The sequence below is a fragment of the Poecilia reticulata genome, chromosome 19, assembly GCF_904066995.2.
Source record: "Poecilia reticulata chromosome 19, P_reticulata-male-v2, whole genome shotgun sequence".
In the NCBI taxonomy this organism is placed as follows: domain Eukaryota; kingdom Metazoa; phylum Chordata; class Actinopteri; order Cyprinodontiformes; family Poeciliidae; genus Poecilia; species Poecilia reticulata.
Genome location: NC_088848.1, coordinates 10410365 through 10430662, shown reverse-complemented (window position 1 = coordinate 10430662; position 20298 = coordinate 10410365). Strand labels below are relative to the sequence as shown.

General features: G+C 40.1%; 1 protein-coding gene across 5 annotated transcripts in view; it reads left to right on the top strand.

Moving 5' to 3' along the window:
- Positions 1-20298, top strand: part of LOC103481561 (protein tyrosine phosphatase receptor type E) — a 67853-nt gene that overhangs the window by 31493 nt on the left and 16062 nt on the right. For 3 of the 5 annotated variants that reach the window (XM_008437104.2, XM_008437109.3, XM_008437105.3), the window contains exons 2-4: positions 1166-1406; positions 17744-17824; positions 20189-20285. In XM_008437104.2, coding sequence (XP_008435326.1) covers positions 17749-17824; positions 20189-20285 — 173 coding nt within the window. In that variant the 5' untranslated portion in view covers positions 1166-1406; positions 17744-17748. The remainder of the gene's footprint in view (positions 1-1165; positions 1407-17743; positions 17825-20188; positions 20286-20298) is intronic. The other 2 variants (XM_008437107.2, XM_008437110.3) reach the window with 1 other exon arrangement.

Below are 20298 nucleotides of genomic sequence, written 5' to 3'. Positions count from 1 at the left end.
GGCATGCATCGCATTGCCGAGGGGGGAAAACCTTGAAACTCTGACAACAGCCAAGTTGCAGAAAAATGTCCACAAGCGTCTACCTTTGAGTTTTTGCTGTGATCTTTAAGAAAAAAAAAAAAGGTAATTGGCGTATTTTTCACACAGCTGACAGAGAGGCTCCAGATACGTAGGCCACTTGGCCTTCCCAGGTAGATGAATCGCGCTCTGTGTCCCCATTTCATCGCACTCCCTCCTCTTCCTCCTCCTCCTCTTACCCTCCTTTTTTGCTCCCCCATGGTTCAGCAAAGGGTTTATTTATTAGATGGCACCAAACTGCAACCTCTGCTGCAGCTAATGCACTGTCTTTGTACTAGTTTTTTATTGCACAGAGAGAGTAAAATACCAAGAGGAGGAGAAAAAAAAATCATGGATTAAAGTAAATATGCTGGCAAATAGAGAAGAGGAGGCTTTATATTAAATTATGTTGCAAATCTGTCAGATCCATCAACAGGAAGGGGGGCTGTTTTTCTGGGCTTTATTTTTGTTTTGTTGGTACCCAGGGCAGCCTGGTCCAGCAAGTGATGTGCTTTTTTTTTTTTTTTTTTAAGAGCTTGTTCTTTAAAGGACTGATTTATATCTCAGGCATTTAGCAAGTATTATAAAACCATAAAGTATATTTTCCTTTATTTGTTGTTTCCTAATCTTGTGCTGCAGCTTCCTTTTGCTCGTCTGTTTTATTACGAATGTTCTGTGGCTCCCATAAAAATGAGGCTGCAATTAATTCCTAAACGATTTCCTCAGATAAAATGAGTAACCCGGTAATTCATATATTGTTTCAGTTTCAGCATTCAGTCTTCACCTGTTGGTTCCTTGTCTGTTCCCAAGTGGTTTTACATAGTTTTCACATTAAAAGGTGGAAAAAAAATGTAATAATTCATTGTGGCATTATGATGCGTTGTGTAGAGCATCAGTTTTTTGGTATACAGTTTCTCCTTTTCTCAGCTCTCTCGTTAGAGAAGTCGTCTTTTCACCGCCTGCTCTTCTGCTTTTCACGTGGCGTTCCTCGCTCCTCCTCCTCCTCCTCAGACAGGAACTGCATCATGCCTCTCTCCATCCACCAGCGTCTTCTGCCCTGCTGTCCTGTTAATTGGCTAACATGTGCTCCATCCTTACTCTCTTGAAGGAGGCCAGCATCTCCTGAAGGCATCCGGTGCCGTTTCCGGAGAACCCTTGCTGGTTCAGACCAGGTTAACCCAGTGAGATCCACTACTGGAGACCCGGATCGTCTCTCCTCAGCCTCCAGCTTTTGGATATTTTCACGCTTGAGAACAGGAGAGCAATGTGACCCCTGGATTGGATGAGGACCATGGGAGCTGTTACTATGGATCTGAGAGTCGCCACGCTCTGAATCAACTCTCGTTCAGGTAATGCAGAACTCTACACGCATAGCAACTGATTAAAATTTTTATTGTGATCGAGTTTAAAATTAAACCGCATAAGAAGTTCACTCGTTTTAGCGAGTGTTACAAGGCACCAGCTTTCCGCTGCACTCAGAGAGAAGTTTCTCACAAGTTGACATGGTTTCCCTTAAAATGACTTCCTCATTTTGAATATTCACCGCTCTGACCAGCAAAGAAAACCATAAAACAGGAAGTGGAACAGGGCAGTGAAACGCAAATGACAGTCGGACCCAAACAACTTAGTGCTCTTAGTAGAAGTCAGCTGCATTTTCATTTCAAAATGCAGTGATTTACATGATTTATTTGTGGATCTGAAGGCAAGGGAGTTTGGGGGGAACAAAAAAAAGAAATCTGATTAGCATTTGGATATTTTATTTGCATTTGTATTTTATTGATTCTGTTTGAAGTTTCAGCCTCAATAAATGAAACATTTCTTGTTAGACTTTTTTTCATAAACAGTAAACAGATTCTGAGCCTTCTCCTCCAGTCTCCCACTGAATTTGTTAAACTTGTTGCCATAGAGCACACGCTTCAGTTGTGACCTTAACTAACTGTTGAATTTCACTATTAACTTCAGATTTAATCCTCCTTCTTTCTGTATTTCAACTTCAGTGTGTGATGTAGGGTGTTTTTTTAAGGCAGTTCTTTAGAAAACATGCACATATTTAACATATAATTTCCTACTTCTGCCACTTCAGGCTTGAATTTATCGTTCGAGTCATATTGTCGACATACTTTGGGAAACTATGATCAGTTTCTTAGTGTTGTGACTATCCCTCTTTCTTTTTTCAGTTCCCACACATTCTGTAGTACTCTCAGGTGTTTCCAACTTGCCCCAAAGTTATTGGCAAGGTTTGCTTTTATGATTTAAAAATGGTCAAAAAATGGCCTGGGATCAAATCGACACAGATTATATTAAACATCCATTATTCTACATGGTACAGTCATGTGGTCTGCGCTTCTTAAACGGAGAGAAGTTGGAGAGAGAGTGGTGATGACTTACAGACCTCAGGATTTTTGCTCATAAAGGTTTGTTGTGACTTTTAAAGGGCCTCATTACATGAATGTGTCAGTGTCTGTAATCCCTGGTATTAATCAAGGTTCCTAGGGCTGCAGATGTCGGCCGCTGGGATGAGCCAGCAGCTTGGACACACTTTACTACATGTTTTCCAACCTCAAACCAAGTCCCATATGCAACTTATTTTACAAGGTCATTGGTGGGCATAGCAACATCCAAAGCTATTCTAAAGTGTTTGCTCTCAGCACAGATCACTTCCTCTAGTTTTGAATTGATCATTATTTGAGTTGGGTTGCTCTCGCCCGGTCCTGTGTGTAGTGATCTATTGACAACCTGAGTTTAAAAACCACTTCTTAAATTACTTTTCTGATCGTTTGATTGAAGTGATCAGTAAATACAATCAGGTCTTTATAATTATAGATTTTAATATCCTTGCGTGTTGTCCTGAAATGTCACAGATTAAAGATTAAGTCTTGTCAAGTCTGTAACTTGTGCTTCTGTTTGGATTCGGTTCTGGCTGACTGTCGCACCTTTTCACTGCTGCTCGGTTCTCATCTGGTTTTTAATGACATGAACTTTTACTCCGTGTGTTTTGACACTGAAAAGTTGACGGAGTCTTTGTCAGCTTGTATCTTGTCGTGTAACACGGCGGCTCCATTAAAGCCCAGGCGTCCCGAACTGACACGTCAGCCCGAGCTGAAAGATGTCACTCATTCTGCCAGACGGGCCTCCAGGAAGGCTGAGCGCCGGTGGACAGACAGGCTTCAGGTTTTCCTCGACATGTTAAAAGATCACGATCAGAACACTGTAAAAACTGAAAAACAAATATTTTTGAGAAACGATTTCTCAAACGATTTTTGTTGCCATATCGGATGAAACTTTCTGGTTCCTCCAGTGCTACTGTTCACCTCGTCTTTAACATTTAAAAAAATGTTTTAAATGTCATAGGATCTTCTGTCTTGATTGTTATTGATAGCAGTCCAAGTGTGAACCCTAGGGTTTCAAAGTATATCAAAAAACCAGGTCTTGGTCCATCCATCTTTTTTCAATCAAACTTCACTTCCTCTGACCCTTTGACACAGACCATAATGGCATTTTCATTTCCCATCTTGAGCACTGTAACTGAAACCAGCCTGGGAGTGGTTTCAGTTTTACCTGACCCATAGAAATTGTTGTATCAGCATTAATAAGTTTATCATCTTTAGTGTCTTTTTGCTGGGTGGGGCCTCAGGACTCCATGCTAGGACCTCTCTTTTTCTCTCGCTCCGTCGCCCGCTTTCGGGTTCTGTTTTGAGGACATGTTTGAATTTAATTTCATTGTTGTGCTAATGACTGCCAAATCTACATTCTTGTGAAAAATAAACATGAGGCTAAGTCTGTTCATCTGTTGTTACAATTCCTAAATGAAATCAAAGCTGGGATGCCTCTCAATCGTTTGTGCTTCAGTGGTAAGACTGAGGTCATGTTTTTGTTCGCAAGTTTTTCTCCACTTGCAAACAAAAACAAGTGTTTTTGACACTTGTCAAACAAGTGGATTTCAATAGAGTCTCTTAGACTCTATTAAAATCCACTGCTACCAATCTGGGGATGAGATTAGAGAGCAACGTTAGATATAAGACACAAAAGCAAGCTTTTTCCAACTGTGACAAGTTGCCAAAATCGAGACCATTTTTTCCGGTCATGACTTTTAAAACATCACACTTTTATTACATTACACTTTGACTATTGTACTGTGGTCTATTTCAGGGCCAGCCATGCTGCCCTCTCTTGCCTTCAGCTTCTCTAAAATGCAGCTGCTTGTCTTTTAGTTTGATCACACAAGCAAGAAAACAATTCTCATGTGCTGGCTGCTCTTCATTGGCTCCCTCTGTACAACAGAATTGATTTTATTTTTTTTTTGTTTTTAAACATCCTAATGGCCTCACTTCCTGCCTTCTCTTGGACTAGCTTTCAAAAATAATGAAGATCCACCTATAAAAACAGCATTTCTCAGCACTGTGTGAAGTTATAAATTAGAACCACAAACCAAAGATATGAAGCCTTTGACTTTTACTCTTACTAACTTTGTGAATTTGTCCTTGAATTAATAGAAATCCCATGTAAAATGGTAAGAGTGGTGCAAGAAGTGCGTCTTGATTAATATGCATTTACAATATTTTGTCTCCAGCAAGCTGCTCAGTGATAAGCGGAGGTGCGTGACCATGAGACAAGGACGAAAGGAAAGTGAAGATGAAAACATTTAAAACAAAAGCCATAATCAGAACATAGTGGAAAGAAGGAGAATACTCTGTTTGTGTGGATAAGTCATTGGCGGCCGGTTATGTCTGGATCTGTCGTATCCAGTTTGTTCGTCTGGACTGTGTGGCTGCCTTTTGCTCCCATTTCCCTTCTGAAGGGGAGCAGCACAGGAAGGCCGGCTGTAGAGGAAAGGAAACGGTCTTCATCAAACAGCAGATGGAGGACAGTATGTGCTTACACGGCAAAAAAATGCACATAAATAAAAAAAAAAAGATAGAGCGGGTGCTCAATCCTTAAGGTAGATTTTATGCAGAGTGTGACCTAGATCAGACCTGGCAAATGTCAGCTGTGGAGAATCTTGAACTTTAATAAAGATTGAGAACATTTTGGCATTTAAGATCCACTTTTCAAAGGTTTTTATCTGTAATTGCAGCAACACTTTTACTTATGCAGAGGGTTTTTTTAATATATATATTTCTACTTCATATGTATTTCCCAATAATAATTGTAATAAGTTTAAAAAAATGTAAGCTCTAATAAATGTTGAAAAATTATTGTTGCTGCATTATTGTTTTTGCCAGTGGTGGTGTTCAGGGCTTTGTTTTAGGCCCCCTTCTTTTTCCTGTCTATTGTTTACGTCTAGGTCACATTTTCAGAAAACATTGCTTCCATTTTCTGTCTATGCTGATGACAACCAGACTTATGTGTCAAAAAAAATGTCTTGCAAACGTTGTGCAATTATTTAAATTGTCAACTGTCAGTGAGTTGACAATTTAGCAGTGAGAGCAGTGAGAGCTGTGAGAGGCGGGCCCCCAGGGTGCAGGAACAAACAAACTACTAGGGCAGGAGGTGGGGAGGCATTATTTTTAAATGTAGTATCTAATCTTTTTGCTAGCTAAATTAACATAGTTTTTTATATTAGGAAATTACATAACCTAATAGATTAAAAATACAATTGCAATTTTTTTCCTTGCCCCTTTTTATGGCACACACGAGACTCTTGACACCTCTAGCATTTGCCTGTACTGGCTAAGCAACAGGCTGGCCCTGCTGTTAAATATAGACTCAACGTGTGACTGAGGTTTGTGTGCTGACTTATTTGACATTACGTCTAATACTCAGTGGCAACTTTGGTTTTCTTAAAGCATAGTTGTTCCCAGGATTGGATTTTTTTTAAGGGTATGCCTTAAAACAATATTTTCCTAATCTTTTATCAAGTTTCTTCTGTCAGGATGATGTATCTCAATTTTAGGTCTTCCAATACATTTTCTCGGCCTTTCTGTCCTCGTAGGTTTTGACACGACTTCTTCTCCCTACCTAGGGCTTTAATTTCAGCAAAGCAAATATCTTCCCCTGACCGTTCAGCAGAGATTTCTGTGGATGTTGCACTTCCTTTCTTTCTTTTTCCAAGTCTCCTTTGACTCCGACCAGTCACTTGCTGGTCTTATGGTGTGCATGTGGAGTGAGAGGGGTTTTCTTTTTCATTCATGTAACAAGCCTGCTTTGCTGGGAGGACAATGAGACTCACTGTGGTGCCCATGGTCCCACTGAATGACTCATGTTCCTATTGAAGTCGGACAAAGCCCAAACGACAGGGTTACACAATGTTAATCAACAAAGTGCATCTCATAATGTGATCAAAAAGAGGGCTGTGAAAAAATGTGCAAGGTTGAGGTCCGTGGCCTGGGTTTGTGTGACATAATTACCGTGCTTTCACTTCCATCCTCTCCTACAAGGAATGCTTGTGACTGCTGCTGCCCCTCCTCTTCTGTCTGAACCATGCGCCAGAAGTAGAGTTGTTTTTGTTTTCCGGTTGTTTCCCCAACCTGCTGTTGCCTCGAGTGTGATAAGCGAGCATAAAGGAGCTGTTATTCCCGAAGATGAACAACCGCTACTGTGAAGGGCCGGTTTTGCTATGGCAACTGGAGCCGTTCGGCAGCGAAGTCCTGCTTCTCCTGCAGACTGGGGGCGCGTCATGAACCAGAAGACCCACTGTTTAAGGAGAAGGGTTTTACAGCCCGTGTCTGCATGAAGCAGACCTGTCTGCAGAGCAGCAGAGGCAGGCTTCTCATCCTCGCAGCATGGACTCTTATCCATTCTGCTCTCTTTTCCTCCCCCAGAATCAAGTGGCTTTTTGTTCTCCCACAGTGGTGCTTATCGCTCGTTTCTCCACGCCTGCCCTCCCCGCCCCTTCTCTTTGGGAATGAAAGGATATTTTGGGTGATAGATCTTGTCTTCCTCCCACAGATCCCACAACACTTTGTTTTCCCCCCAGAGTCAGGTCTGTTTAACCCTCGCCTTAGTGCTGACGCGAAATCAATTTCATGCCAATAGGAGAAAGAAAAAAAAAAAACTTGTGGATTATCATGATTACAGGCACTGACACTGCAGTTAATTTAAATTCACTTGACTGAAGTGGGTTTGTTTGTCCCACAGGGTTTCTCCATTGCCTGTTATTTCTGTGCTTGGTAAACATAAGGAAGAGCCATGCGTACTCCAGGGAGACAGTATGCTCGGTTGTTACACTCAGAGAACATCTCATTAGCTCTTGTTTGGTGAAAATTACAGTATTTTCTGATCTTTTCTTGAATTTGCTGACCGTAAAATGTATCGCAAACAGTTCAGAGACAATTCTTTTAGACATGCAGCAGTGTGTTTGCTACAGGGCAGATGGTTTAGTATATAATAGGAGAGCATGTGGCTCCTGGGTAGTTAACACTGCGTGAAAACAAACACTAAGGACAAACTAAATCAATAAATGTAGGATGGTAGCGTTACAGAGAGCTTGATGGGGTTTTCTAGTTTTTGAGTTCTACCTGTTGCATCACTGCAAAAGTCGGCTAACCATGACAAACAGTTGGCTTTTCATAGTTGACATCGTCATTCGAATTTTCATTATTAATATCCCAATTCCATCATTTCTATTGTGCTGCCCTCACTCCAAAGTGTGTAGCAAAGTCTAAAGTAAAGTGTAAGGTAGTGACGTTTTGAACATCTGGAAGTGTCTTTTAATGACCTTAGATCAACACAGAGAGAATAACATGACAGTCAAGTTTGTTTGGGTGTGAGATCGCCTGAGGTCTTGGCAGAGTTGAGTTTAACACCTTGCAGCTGTAAAGCTCCACCTGTCTGACCGCCGTCACCTTCTAATCCATCTGAGGTGCATTCCTCAGAGAAAATACTATAAATGTCAAATGCCATAAAACGCCACCATGTCTTCAAAGTAAAGTCTGTCACTTGAAGGTCTGTTTTAGGGGTTGGCGACATGCGGCTTCTGAGCTGCACGTGGCATTTAGGAACATCTACGATGGTTCTTAACAGTTCTGTACAAAAATAAAAGCAAACTGAGAAATGTTTTAGCTCAATTTTGGTAACTTGTTTTGGCAATTTCTGTGTTTTTAGTACAAGTAATTATTTTGCAGACATTAAGGTGTTTTTTAATACACTTGTTAAAAATCATGTATACGTTTTTATTCTGCTGTTTTTTTGTGGGGCGGGGTTATAACTGAAATGCACTACTGATGATTAACTTTAAGTGATACATCAGATACAAACATCAGGATGCAGCAGTTATTGTCGACTACAGTTTAAAATTCTGAACACTGTCTCCTCTGCAGAAGTTACCCAGGTTAAATGGAAGTCACCTCTGTGTCATTGAAAGCTGGCTTCATGCTAATATTACCTATGCAGGCCATTAATCTCTTTGTAACACACCTTTCAGATCAAGTGATGCATGACGGCATAATTTCTGTGACTGAACTGTATGCATGTGCAGTAAATTATGTTGTTGTCAGCACTGTGCAGCCTTAGACAGATGATGTTTGCCTACAAATGGTTTCAATCTAATTTTAGCATTAAAAGCCAGACTTAACATATGCTTAGAACTGAAGTAACTGGTTTTCTCACTCAGAAAGACTTTATTTTTTCTTTCTTTAAATATCCTCCTAATTGAGCAGCAAGTGTCGCTTTGTTGACAGACTTTAGGGATTTCTATGAATGTTCATCCCCTCTTAGTCCCATCACTCTTTACGTCTTCATCCAGTATCTGCTCATAGTGAAGCAGAGCGATAATGAAAAGTGTCGCAGCGCGGCTTCGTAGTCTTAAACCAAGCTGTCACACATTAGCCCAACTATCGATGGCTCTGGATCCAGCTCATAATTGCTCTGCCTCAGAATAATTGAAAAAGGGGACGAGGTGAATCCCAAAGGCGTCAGGAGGGGAGGAAGATGAATGGGAGGACATGATGAGACCCCTCGCAGGACAGAGGGTCTCTGTTTCCCCCTCACACAGACACCTGGCTTCGTGTGAATATTTCACCTGGCATGTCGCTGCCGTGTGCTCGTTTATGCAGGAACAGACTAATTTAGACTGAAAGTTCTTTCATTGTTTGCAAGCATCAGACAGTTTTCATGCCTCACCGGTGTGAAGCGTGGCTGTTACCTTCTTCACCCTATAAAAACTACAGATATTAAGCTACATGTAAGTAAGACCTGCTTTTAAATGTTATGACTAAAATGTTTTAAGAGGATTACCAGTAATCGCCTGTCATTTTGTACTCTCTTTTAACTAATACGCAACAGACAAATACTGTTTTTACAGTGAGCGCTGCTCTAATGGCTTTCAGGGTCAAACAGAACCCGCCACAATTCCGTCAAAGTGACGTTGCAGCATGCAGCCTTGCAGCAAACTGATATTTTGCTATGTAAATATTCCTCTGCATTTATGTGTCTACGGAACATGAGCTCAAATTTATTTCTGGCTTCGATCTCCAGGGGAAATGCTTTATTTGTTCACACAGAGGTGGAGGGCTGACACTGTGGAGCGGTACTAGCCGGTCTCCGAGGTCATTACCACTGCCACAGCGTCTCGGCGCCCTGGGAAGTAGGCAAGAATTGATTAATGACGATGCTGGTAGCACAAGGAGGGGGCGGTAACGGCAAGGGAGCCGTTCTGCAGTTGTTGTGGAGAAATGCTGCTCTGGGCGTGAAGCACTGCAAAGTTAGCTGATAAAATGGCAGCTAAAAGAGACATGTATCTGTGAATCTTTATTTCTGGCTATTCTACTCGGCTTCAGTTGCTTCAAAGAAAGAAGGTCAAGCAGTAAAAAAAATGCACCAGACACAGTTTGTGACAAAGCAAGGCTTCATATTCTGGAAATACAAATATTTTTCCAAACTTCTCCACTGATGAAGAAAAACCTTTCCTGACTGTTTAGGAATTTTGGAGAAAATTTCTGGGTTTTTCTCTTCACTTTATATTATGTTCTCACTCTCAATTTTTCTAATTAAATTGAAGTATGTCTTAATTTAAAATTGAAACTGTCAGAATAAAAATGTCTTAAAAAACATTTAATACATTATTACTATTTGTGGAGTTGTTTCTTCTGCACCTACTTAATGGCATTCCTCTTTCTATTGTTATTATTATTTATGAGCAGGTTTTCCAGAAACGGTCACCCTTGTAATCAAAAATTGTATTTGGAACCTTGTTATATCAGCTGAATATTAAAGCACTAATCTGTCTGAGTCGATTGTAGATCAACTAAATACTGAATTCAGCTTTTTAGTGCTTTTCCTCTCCACCCAAATTGCTTGTAGCAATCTGCAGTATGCAACTTTAGGCATCACTTTCCACAGTATCCTCACAGCATTTTCTGCCTGTGAGCGAATAAAATAAATCGCAGTCTGAGCGTCACAGTAGGTTGAGCCGACCTTTCCTACGAACACAATCTAGCCACCAAAGCCAGCTGCTCCCTCCTCAGCTTATGCAACAAGCTTATGCATCACAGACTATGAATTGTTTTATTCCTATGCTCTAAACACAATGACATTACATTAACCTAATTGTCTACCAGTAAACAATTAGGTATACAAGTCTACCAGTAAATGGGACTGTTACTACTAGTTGTACTTTAGCTTTACTTCATGGGAACCTCTGGTTCAGTTTAATATCCCCTCCTTAGAAGTGAAGGAAGTGAACTATTGAAGACTAAAGGAGAGTTTAAATTTACTTCACATAAGAGCAGATTTTTACCATAATAAAAGTAAATTTAAGAACATGTTCATTAATTTAATTTGTCAGACATATATAAAGTAAATGCAAGTTTATCTCAACAAATTTAGACAGGTTGATATATTTCAGTAATTTAATAAAATAAATAAATGTTACACATGACCAATAATGATAATAATAAATGAATCAATTTTATGTCACTGGCTACACAGATGAAGAGAATCTAGCACAGCGACACAATGGAAAAATGTGTGGAAGAAAAAAGTATTTAAAACAGCCGCACAAGCAACAACAATAATCACAGCCATGTTTTCAGCTTGTGGAAAAAACTTAGTTATACGAGTAAGTTTACTGCACCAACAACAAAAGCCACATTGCATTAATGCAGTAAATTATGTAGAAGGACCCCAACCAAGTATTGATTTACTCTACATGTATGTCTCAGAGAAGGCTTGGATTTATGTAGTAATCAAATTTTTTGATGAACTACATTGTGTGTTTTTGTTAGCAATAAGCCATAACCATCAAAATTAGGAGACTTAAACACCATAGAGCACTCTGGATTATATTCTAACTTATTGAGATGCACCTGTGCATCTCCTTTCTGTGGAAATGAATCAGGCTGAGAGTATCTAACCTTTCCACGCTTTATAAAAAAAACATCTCTCTCTCCTGTGGGAGCTTTTCACTTCGACAAAAGCCTAAAATGACATCAGGTTTTCAGGTTTGCACAGTGTCTCTCTGTTCCAAGGCTTTTTCGTGTTCAACATCCTTCAGGTGCCACGTTGGTGGCAGCGTTGCAGGCCGAGTTACCATGGGAACACATTGAGAGGAACAATAGTGCGCACATTTAAACAATTCTGAGGTGTAAATTAAAATGGATTCAAAAATGTCCTAATGAACAGGCTGTGTGAGGTGAGGAAATCTGCTTTCTGTGGGCTCATTTGACCAAATCTGTTTACATGGATCATACAGTCATACATCTGGAATGTAGATTATGGATGCTGCCCTTAAAGCAGGATCAGCAGAAATGGATGGATTACTCTAGTATGGCCAGTGCTGAACACCTTGTCCCACTAGGCTGGATTGCATTAAAAGCAGTTGCACATCTGTGTGAACAGATGGACGGCGCCCCAGCATCAACTCCTCACTCAAGACTGTGAATGTAGAGCAGTGTCCTTTAAATAGCCAACGCCAACCCAGTCGAGGTTTAAACTCTGACGCTCCTCTAAGGCCGGGAAACATGGCAGAAGCCATGTTGTGAAAATAAAACATGATATCAAATAAAGAACAACTAGACTGCTGTTTTAGGCTGTTTGAGAAAATTAACAGTATCTAAAATCTAAAAACACAGGTCGATGTAAAAATAGCTTAAGGTCGCTCAATTCGTTCATTTGCAGTCAAAGGCTCCACCTGTCAACTCAAAATCCAACATGGCTCCCATGTTTGAAACTATTTGCTTGTATCTCCATAGCTCTCTCATTGGAAAACAATTTCCAAGTTGCGTAAACCAGAGCAAAGACATTTTTAAGTCAAATTCAGCCCATTTTTTCATGACATATTATTAACCTGAAAAACTAGACATTTTCTTTTTGCCCAATTTTAGTTGTCCCCTTTAAAAGGAAAAAAGAATGATGCATAAATTTAGTATAACCACAAATAAGCTTAAAATTGTCACAAATTTGCATCACAGCTTGTGACAGCATTACATAATTATTTTTGCTTTGTGGTTACTAGATATACTGGGGTGCAAAAATAATGACCTAATGTCTAGTAAAAAATGTTATGATTCTTGGGGTATTTAACCCTGTTATCCATAGCCACAGTGAAGATGGGCTTTAGATAAAGTATTGTTTGTTATTCTACTGAATAAGATTTAACTAGTTGAAGTATTTTCTGATGGCTGACCTGGTTAAACAAATAGGTAAACTTTAAAAATATGTTATTTAAAACACGTTGTATTTGCTGAAAATCATCGTATGGCGTCTAATGGTTACCTAGATGGGGATTGTGGTTTGATAACTGAAAATATGTCTTGCTCAGAAACAATTTTAGAGGGTTATAAAAGAGGCTACAAACACATTTTTAGCACATCGGTGAGAAAATGCACAGAAGGACAGCAAACTTTCTTTTGAGCCATCATGCAGGTGTCAAAACCTTGTCGCTCAGAGGGCAGACAGTCCTTTTGCTTTGAGGACTTCATGTATCTCCTGTCCGCCTCACACGGTCCCCCCACCCCCTTACATACACCCACAGACCACTTTTCAGATTCCACAGCTGACGAATGCAAAAGGACAGAGAAACTGTGCCCATAGAAACAGTTCTCAGTGGACCTGACGAAGCGGAGAACGCCGAGCTTCCTGTCAGAGGCAAACGCAGGCAATTTCCCTGTATTATCTTCTAAATGTAACAAGTTTCTTTCTGATGGCTTGGCTCCTCTGCTTATTACTGAGACGAAGTTAGAGAACTGCCAGCGTATCATTATGTTGTTTTTTTTAAGCCGTGACTGAAAGAATGAGAAAGCAGGGAAACACAGTGAGAGGAATGTCCCATCCTCCCAAATAAATCACTGCCAGGAAAAAAAACATTTTGATTTACGACTAGAGTCACAGTGAGTGAGTCGGTTTTTGCATTGCTTTTTTAAAATCTTTATACAACGGATGAAAACAAGGCTGGCAGTTGCCTACCTTTATTTTCTGCTGCTTTATTGTGAAATGCGATACGCTCATATCTCTGCATATCTAACATATTGCTTGTCTGCTGTGTGATGTGCAGATATTCAGAGAAGTCGGGGTATAATCACCAGAGAGAGCTGTGTGTCGCGCAGTGCATTCCGTACACTTGTTCAAAGTTAGAGTTTGCATTGTGACATAAGCAGGTGTTGATGCAGATGAGTGCAGTTTTACATTTAGAATGTGTTATAAAAAAGTAAAGGTCTGTTGCACATGTAGGTTGGTATGTAGGGTAGTTGGGTAGGTTGTGGCACGAGTAGGACTCAGATCCAAGGAAAACAACACACACCTCCAAATTGTGTCCAGGCTTGTAGCTGGTTGCTCGGAGACCAAGGGAAGCTGCAAGCTTTTCTGGCTGCAGCTTGAATGCAACAGGTCTGTACAGCTGTTGAAAAAAATAGCCCAAGCATCACATTTCTTCAGCAGATAAAGGACGTACAAAGAATCTATTTATCACATCAGTTTAACTTTTTGAGCGGAAGTGCTGAATTGAACTTTTTGACGGTATAATTTGACTTGCACATGTACGGCAGCTTAAATATTCTTATGAACGATATTATCTACCATGCAAAGAATGCAGTGGTGTTCTCTTGCTGCTGCTGTTGTAAGTTTTGCCTCTACAGCAAAGTGTGGCATCGGATGAGACTTATCAGTATGTCACAGAGCTGCTAAGTCCATGCTTCACTAACGTCTGGGTGGGTGGGGGATAGGAGGCTGTCTAGAAGGCCAAGACAATACCCTTCCCCATTGCTAGTTGCAAATGTCTTATGCTGGGAAATAAGGATACCCCAGAACTTCCCCCGAGCTGGTATCTCACATGACCCATTTTCATTATGACTGGCCTAATGGTTGGTGACTGGCCGCTGAGTGCTAAATGGAAAGAGGACAATGCACAGATGAGAGCACACACAATGCAATGATAGCTGCTGGACTCAAGCTAAAGAGTGACTATTAGTCAAATCTGAGACTCGTGGTCTAGACTGGTTTATGTTGAGGAAGGAGAGCCGGAGACTGGGCACTGAGAGTAAAAAGGCGATGTGTGGTGAAGAAGAATCTAAGTGGATGTTATGGCATTCTCAGGGAAATGTGCAGGTCTGGCAGCTGTACTATAGAACCATACCAAAATTGAAACGGGGAGCAGAACAGCCTGGAGGAGTTGAGCCACACAGCTGGACTGCAGGCTGAAATATGACAGGATGATATTTCTAGAGCTAAAAGAAAGGAATGAGAGCGCCAGGAGGCAGAACCACTTAACCACAAGATTTAGCCAAAGGGCTTGCTTGGAGCACTGTGCTGCATGTCCTCATGAACACAAACAAAAACTGAAAAAGAATACATAACATTATGTGTATAGTAGTTTGTGCTGTCAAAAGTTCATTCACAGACACCCTTTACACAGTCCTGCCTCAAAGATTCACCTACTCAGCTCAATATCTGCCTCCTCCTCCAAGCTTGTGACATTTATAAAGAAAACCATAACAAGGGGGTTTGAAAGCTTCAGAACAACTGTGGAGGGCTCATCCCTCATTAGAATTCCCTTATCAGTCTTTTCCATGGAGCGTAGGCTTGACATGTCTGGGTTTATTAATTGCTCCAGGAAACATTATTGACCGGGACCTTCTGCTCCTGCTCTCCCTGCTGCAGAAAGAGTCTCTCTGCTCTGCCGCCCTCACATTCCTCCGGTGTCCTGCCTGGACGTAATACAGGACACTGCGGCACAGCGTGGAGCCTTCAACAGTGTCTTCATTGACTCTGTACTTGGCTTGGGCAGCTCGTTTTCTCTGCAGCTGCAAAGTACCACTCACATACCTGCAAGTGTGGAGAAGAAGTCAAAATGCTGCTTCATTAGATCTGAGGGCAGATCTGTATTGGCCTAGTGTTAAGAGTAAAAAAGCTCAAATTAATAGCAACTGCAAGACTGAGATAATAATAAGGCTTCTAGAATAGAATAGAATATACTTTATTGATCGCCAAGGGGATCAATAAAGTTTTCAATATTTGTTGAAAGCTACTCCATCTTAGGTAATAAATACAACGTTTGTAAAATAAAAACATAAATCTATCTGATCGTCTTTTTTTTTTTTTTTTTTTACTGCAGTGAGCCTCGATATAGCCAAACTATGTCAAGTATGGCATTGTTTTTATGCCATATTAGATTCGTCATGTTGATGCATTTTGACCTGCTTCAATTTTCCGCCGCAACACGCAAACTTCCCCATTCACTCAGTGCGTTATAGTTCCACATCGCTTAGGATTTGTTGCTGCGTGTTTGCGCAGTGTGAAGGAAAGAGGAGACCAGCTGCACAGGCAGGCTGAGAAATGAGAAGCAGGTGATCGGTTTGTGTTATTGGCAACAAGAGACCGTGATCGGCGATCACCGATCACTTTTTCATGGAAATCGGCCGATTGTGATCAGTGGCCGATCGATCGGCACACCTCTAATATATATATATATATATATATATATATATATATATATATATATATATATATACATACCTACCTAAGAGTTAATATTAGTTGATATAAAATAATATCAAATATAAAAATAATAGTTGCTTAAACTTATCATCCATCCATCTCTACTTATCTGAGATTAGGACCTGGTGCAGGAATAACATACTCAAGAGGAAAACTTTGACATCCCTCCCCTCAGTAATACTTTCCAGCTGATTCCATCGGGTGGCTAGGTTTCCCAGGTTGGATTAATGAAGTCTCTCCATCTAGTTCTGGGTCTGCCTCGAGGTCTCTTCCCAGTGAAATGCGTCTGGAACACCTCCTAACGAGGCTTCCTCATGAGATTGCCAAAACACCTGAACTGTTTTGATGCGAAGCGACAGCAGTTCTACTCCAAGTTTAAATGCAAGATCCAAGGCTATTCATTCATCTCCTGCTTCCTCCTCATCAATACTGATCAACTTACATGAACTCACTCTGCTGTTTAGGACACTGACTGGACTCGAGCCCAGAGGAAGCAGGTCACTCTGTTCTGGTTGAGGACCATGAGCTGTGACCAAGAGGTACTGAACTTCATCCTGGGAACTTCACATGATGGAGGTCTTAGTTTAAAGATGACATCAGAGCAAGATCATCTGCAAAAGGCAGAGATGAGGCTTTAAGGTTCCCAAAGTCTCCATGACAACACTATGATCATGTCCATAAACGACAAACAGAACTTGCAAAGTTCACTACAAAGTCAAAAGTAGATGCAGTTTTAGTGCTGGTTACACAAGGGCAGGGTGGCCCTTCAAAGAAACCACAACACCCCTTGCTAAAACGCTTCCAGTAAAACAATCATAGGCATACTCCATATTCACAAAACTACCAAGCTTCCATAGTCACCTCAACAACTCCATCTGGGTAAGAATTTGACTGTTGCACAGTGAGGACAGAAGCTACACTGAGTGACTAATTTCCAATGCTCTAGAGTAAGAGTTTTCCCAGGAGTAAGTGACAGATTGATAGTTGAAAACACACTTTTCAGTCCTCTTTCTTCTAGACTGTGACCACCTCCCCAGTCTGCCACTCTTCAAACAGTGTGGACAAGGCTGGTCAGAATAACAAAACTTCTATAACCTGCCTTTTCGTTCAATTTACACACTCACTCCAAGATTGTTGGACTTTTTGTGTTTTTACTGATTCAGGGATGTGTAAATGTTTATGCGTTGTTCCTAAACCTACACATGCAGTGCCCTGGAAATCCCTTGTTCTTTGTCTTGGCCTTGTTACAGAAATAGCTTGACGAAAGCAGCTGGTATCAGCTACATCAGTGGAATTTAGTGGATGTGGAAGTTCTGTTTCCTGAGGTTAATACATTCAATCAAATATTGTTACCTGAAGGTAACAATATTCAGCATTGCCTGTAAATTGAACACAAAAACTGCATTTATTTTGAAATCATTTTAAAATTTTATATTAAAAAGGTGGGGGGTTCCCCCTCCGCCCCCCCTCGTTCTCCTTAAAGACATATTTTTCTCAATGGGCTTAAAGAGGCAACGATGTCATTGCAATAAATTTGTTGACGTATTCTGCCATCATGTGGACATTTGTGGTAATACAGCTATACGTTTCCCTTGACAGGGCTAATGAATGACCAGGATATGTGTGTGTTATTCCATTGTGGTTCTCGTCAACTTTGCACATTCCTGAAAGCAGCTCATGATTAAAGAAATACACCTCAGATTTGTCAAAAGCTTTTGTGTCCGATGAATACTTTGCAATAGTCACTTTCTCATGAATCTTGATCTCAGACATGTCTGGAACTAAATTCAATAGCCGCCCTCATTTTGTTTTCCTGCAGGCACAATGGTCCCCCTTCTGTTTTTGGTGACAACCACAATACCCTATTCCAATACCACTGCCAATGACACCAACTCAAAAGGTAAGAACAATAGCAAGGGCCAATCCACTTCAACATAATATCCCATTAATGCTTACTGCAGTCATCACATTTCTCAGAGATAGTATCATTATCGGTTTTCTGCTGTGATTGCATCTGCTTGATAACAGCCTTCAGCTTTGTATTTACCAGATCACAATTAAGCTCGCAGCAGCAGTTAGTAATTTAAAGATTATTGTGAACTTTTATGCAGAGGACAGATAGCTGACTGGTGGTCTTGTCTTCTTTTTGAGAGCCTCTAATTTTCTGTCCAAGCTGATGCATATCTGTGTTGACAAAATACTGCTGAGACCTGTTATTAAACTGGCTCTGTGGCCATGAAAGAGAACAGCAGCCACTTTGCTGTTCCAAGTATTTATTAGATCAAGTCATACAATGTAACTAACACAGGTTGATCTCAATAGATTAAACGATTAAAAAGGTATATTATCAGAAATTCTTCTTAAAAAGTATACCTTCCATAGAGTTGAAACCATACATTTACATACACTAAATAAAAGACACATGCACCCTTTTTCATCACATTCAAAGTTAAATCAGACTTCTCGTTATTTTAGTTCAGTTAGAACTACAAAAATTATTTATATTTGCCGAATGTCACAATCGTGAGAATATGCCGGAGATTTATTTATTAATGCCTTGTGGCTGGCTTAAAGAAATTTCAGGTTTTTACTTGATGTATATATATGTCTGGTTTATTTGACATGAGTCTTTTTACTTGATGTATATATATATATGTCTGGCTTCAACTGTAAATCTATTAGACAGTGGTATTTTTCCAGTGTTTATTTTTGTTAATTTTTTATTAATGTTTATGTACAACTAATGAACACCTAAAATTCAGCTAGTGAGAAAAATGTAAAACCAATAAACACCAATTATAGACACAATTTTGTTACAGAAGAATTATGCTTTCCGTGTTATTGCCTTTATAATCCTTTAGAAGGCTGCCGACTTGGCATTTCTCCAGCAGACAGTGACCGGCAGACACAACAAGAAGAGTAAACCACAAAACTAAGGAAGCTGTGTTCACAGAATCATCAACGCAAGCATATTTGTAGAAGGTTACGTGACTGAAAAACCTATGGTGGTAAGAAATCTGTAAGCATATAAGTATAATTGCGGCCTTGATGAGGAAGATCAGAAAGTGTAGCTGTAGTTCGTAGTTCAAGAGCCACCATACAGACATATCCAGGATTTGAGCAACAACTTGTTTAAAGCCATTCTTGAACCAGAGATATCAGCACAGTTTTACCTGGGATGATCAGGAAAATGACCTGACTATTGCTCATTGGTCCAAAGCCCTCTTTTAAGATGAATTTAAATTTAGAATTTTGGAATTTGGAGGAAGAGATGACATCCACAGAATCCAAGTTGCTTAAGGTCCAGTGTGACATCTCATCTGTTAGTTTTGCTCCACTGTGAATTAAAAAGTTCAATGTCGGCACAGCTGTCTACCAGGATATTTTACATTCCTTCCAATTTTCTTTGCTCACAAGCTTTATGGAGATGTTGACTTGGCACCTCATGCTGAATATATCCGTTTGTAATAAATATCTATGATTTACATGTTTGACTTTTAGGGCACGCCCCCACAGCAAGTCTTAATACTCAATTCAGATTTTTTGCTGAAATCCTTTGGGGTTTTTTTTAATGGTTGTTCATACTACTAATGAAATGTGATTGGAATCAAACTGTGTGAATGGTCTGAGCATTTAGCAATCCGCAATGCTCAGAAGAACGTTGACGCCAAACAGTATAGCGTTGTTTACCTAAGTAATAGTGTGTGCCGCCATCTATGAATCAATGTAAAGTTTTTTAGCAATGGGAGCCAACAGTATTGTCAAAATCATAACACAAAGGAAACTAGTAAAATTGTAGTTAGGAAGCCAATAGTGATGGACTTTTGTAGAGAAGCCTGTTTGGATGTCAGAGCCAGGAGTGGTAAGAGTGTGATGTGATGAGCTATGAGTTCATCATTTTCATAATTATAAGTTTCAGCCAGTGTTTATGTCCAGAATGTAATGTGCCTGGCTTCTGCTAGTGGAGAAATATGATGCATGTCTCGCATCAATGACGCAACCAGACTTCAAATGCTTTGAAAACAATTGGATAAGTATAAGAATTAGTAAAAACTGGAAAGACGAAGACCATCTAGAAAAAGTAATGTATACATTGCGTATAAGCATAAAAAGATGATTTGGGTCGTACTTGCCTGCTGTGTGAATATAGTTTGAGTTGAATTATTTGATTTAATTTTCCAATTTATTTAGAAGCAACAGTAGTGTTTGTCTTCTTTCTGCATTTTTGTTGGTAGTGCTCCTTTAACCTCTCCTCCATCCTCAGAAGGAGATAAATCTCACAACCCCCAAGTTCTTCCCATTGTGCTGGTTGTGTCCCTGCTGGTGCTCATCTTCACACTGTTGGCCTGGTACATCCTCAGGTAAAAAAAATAA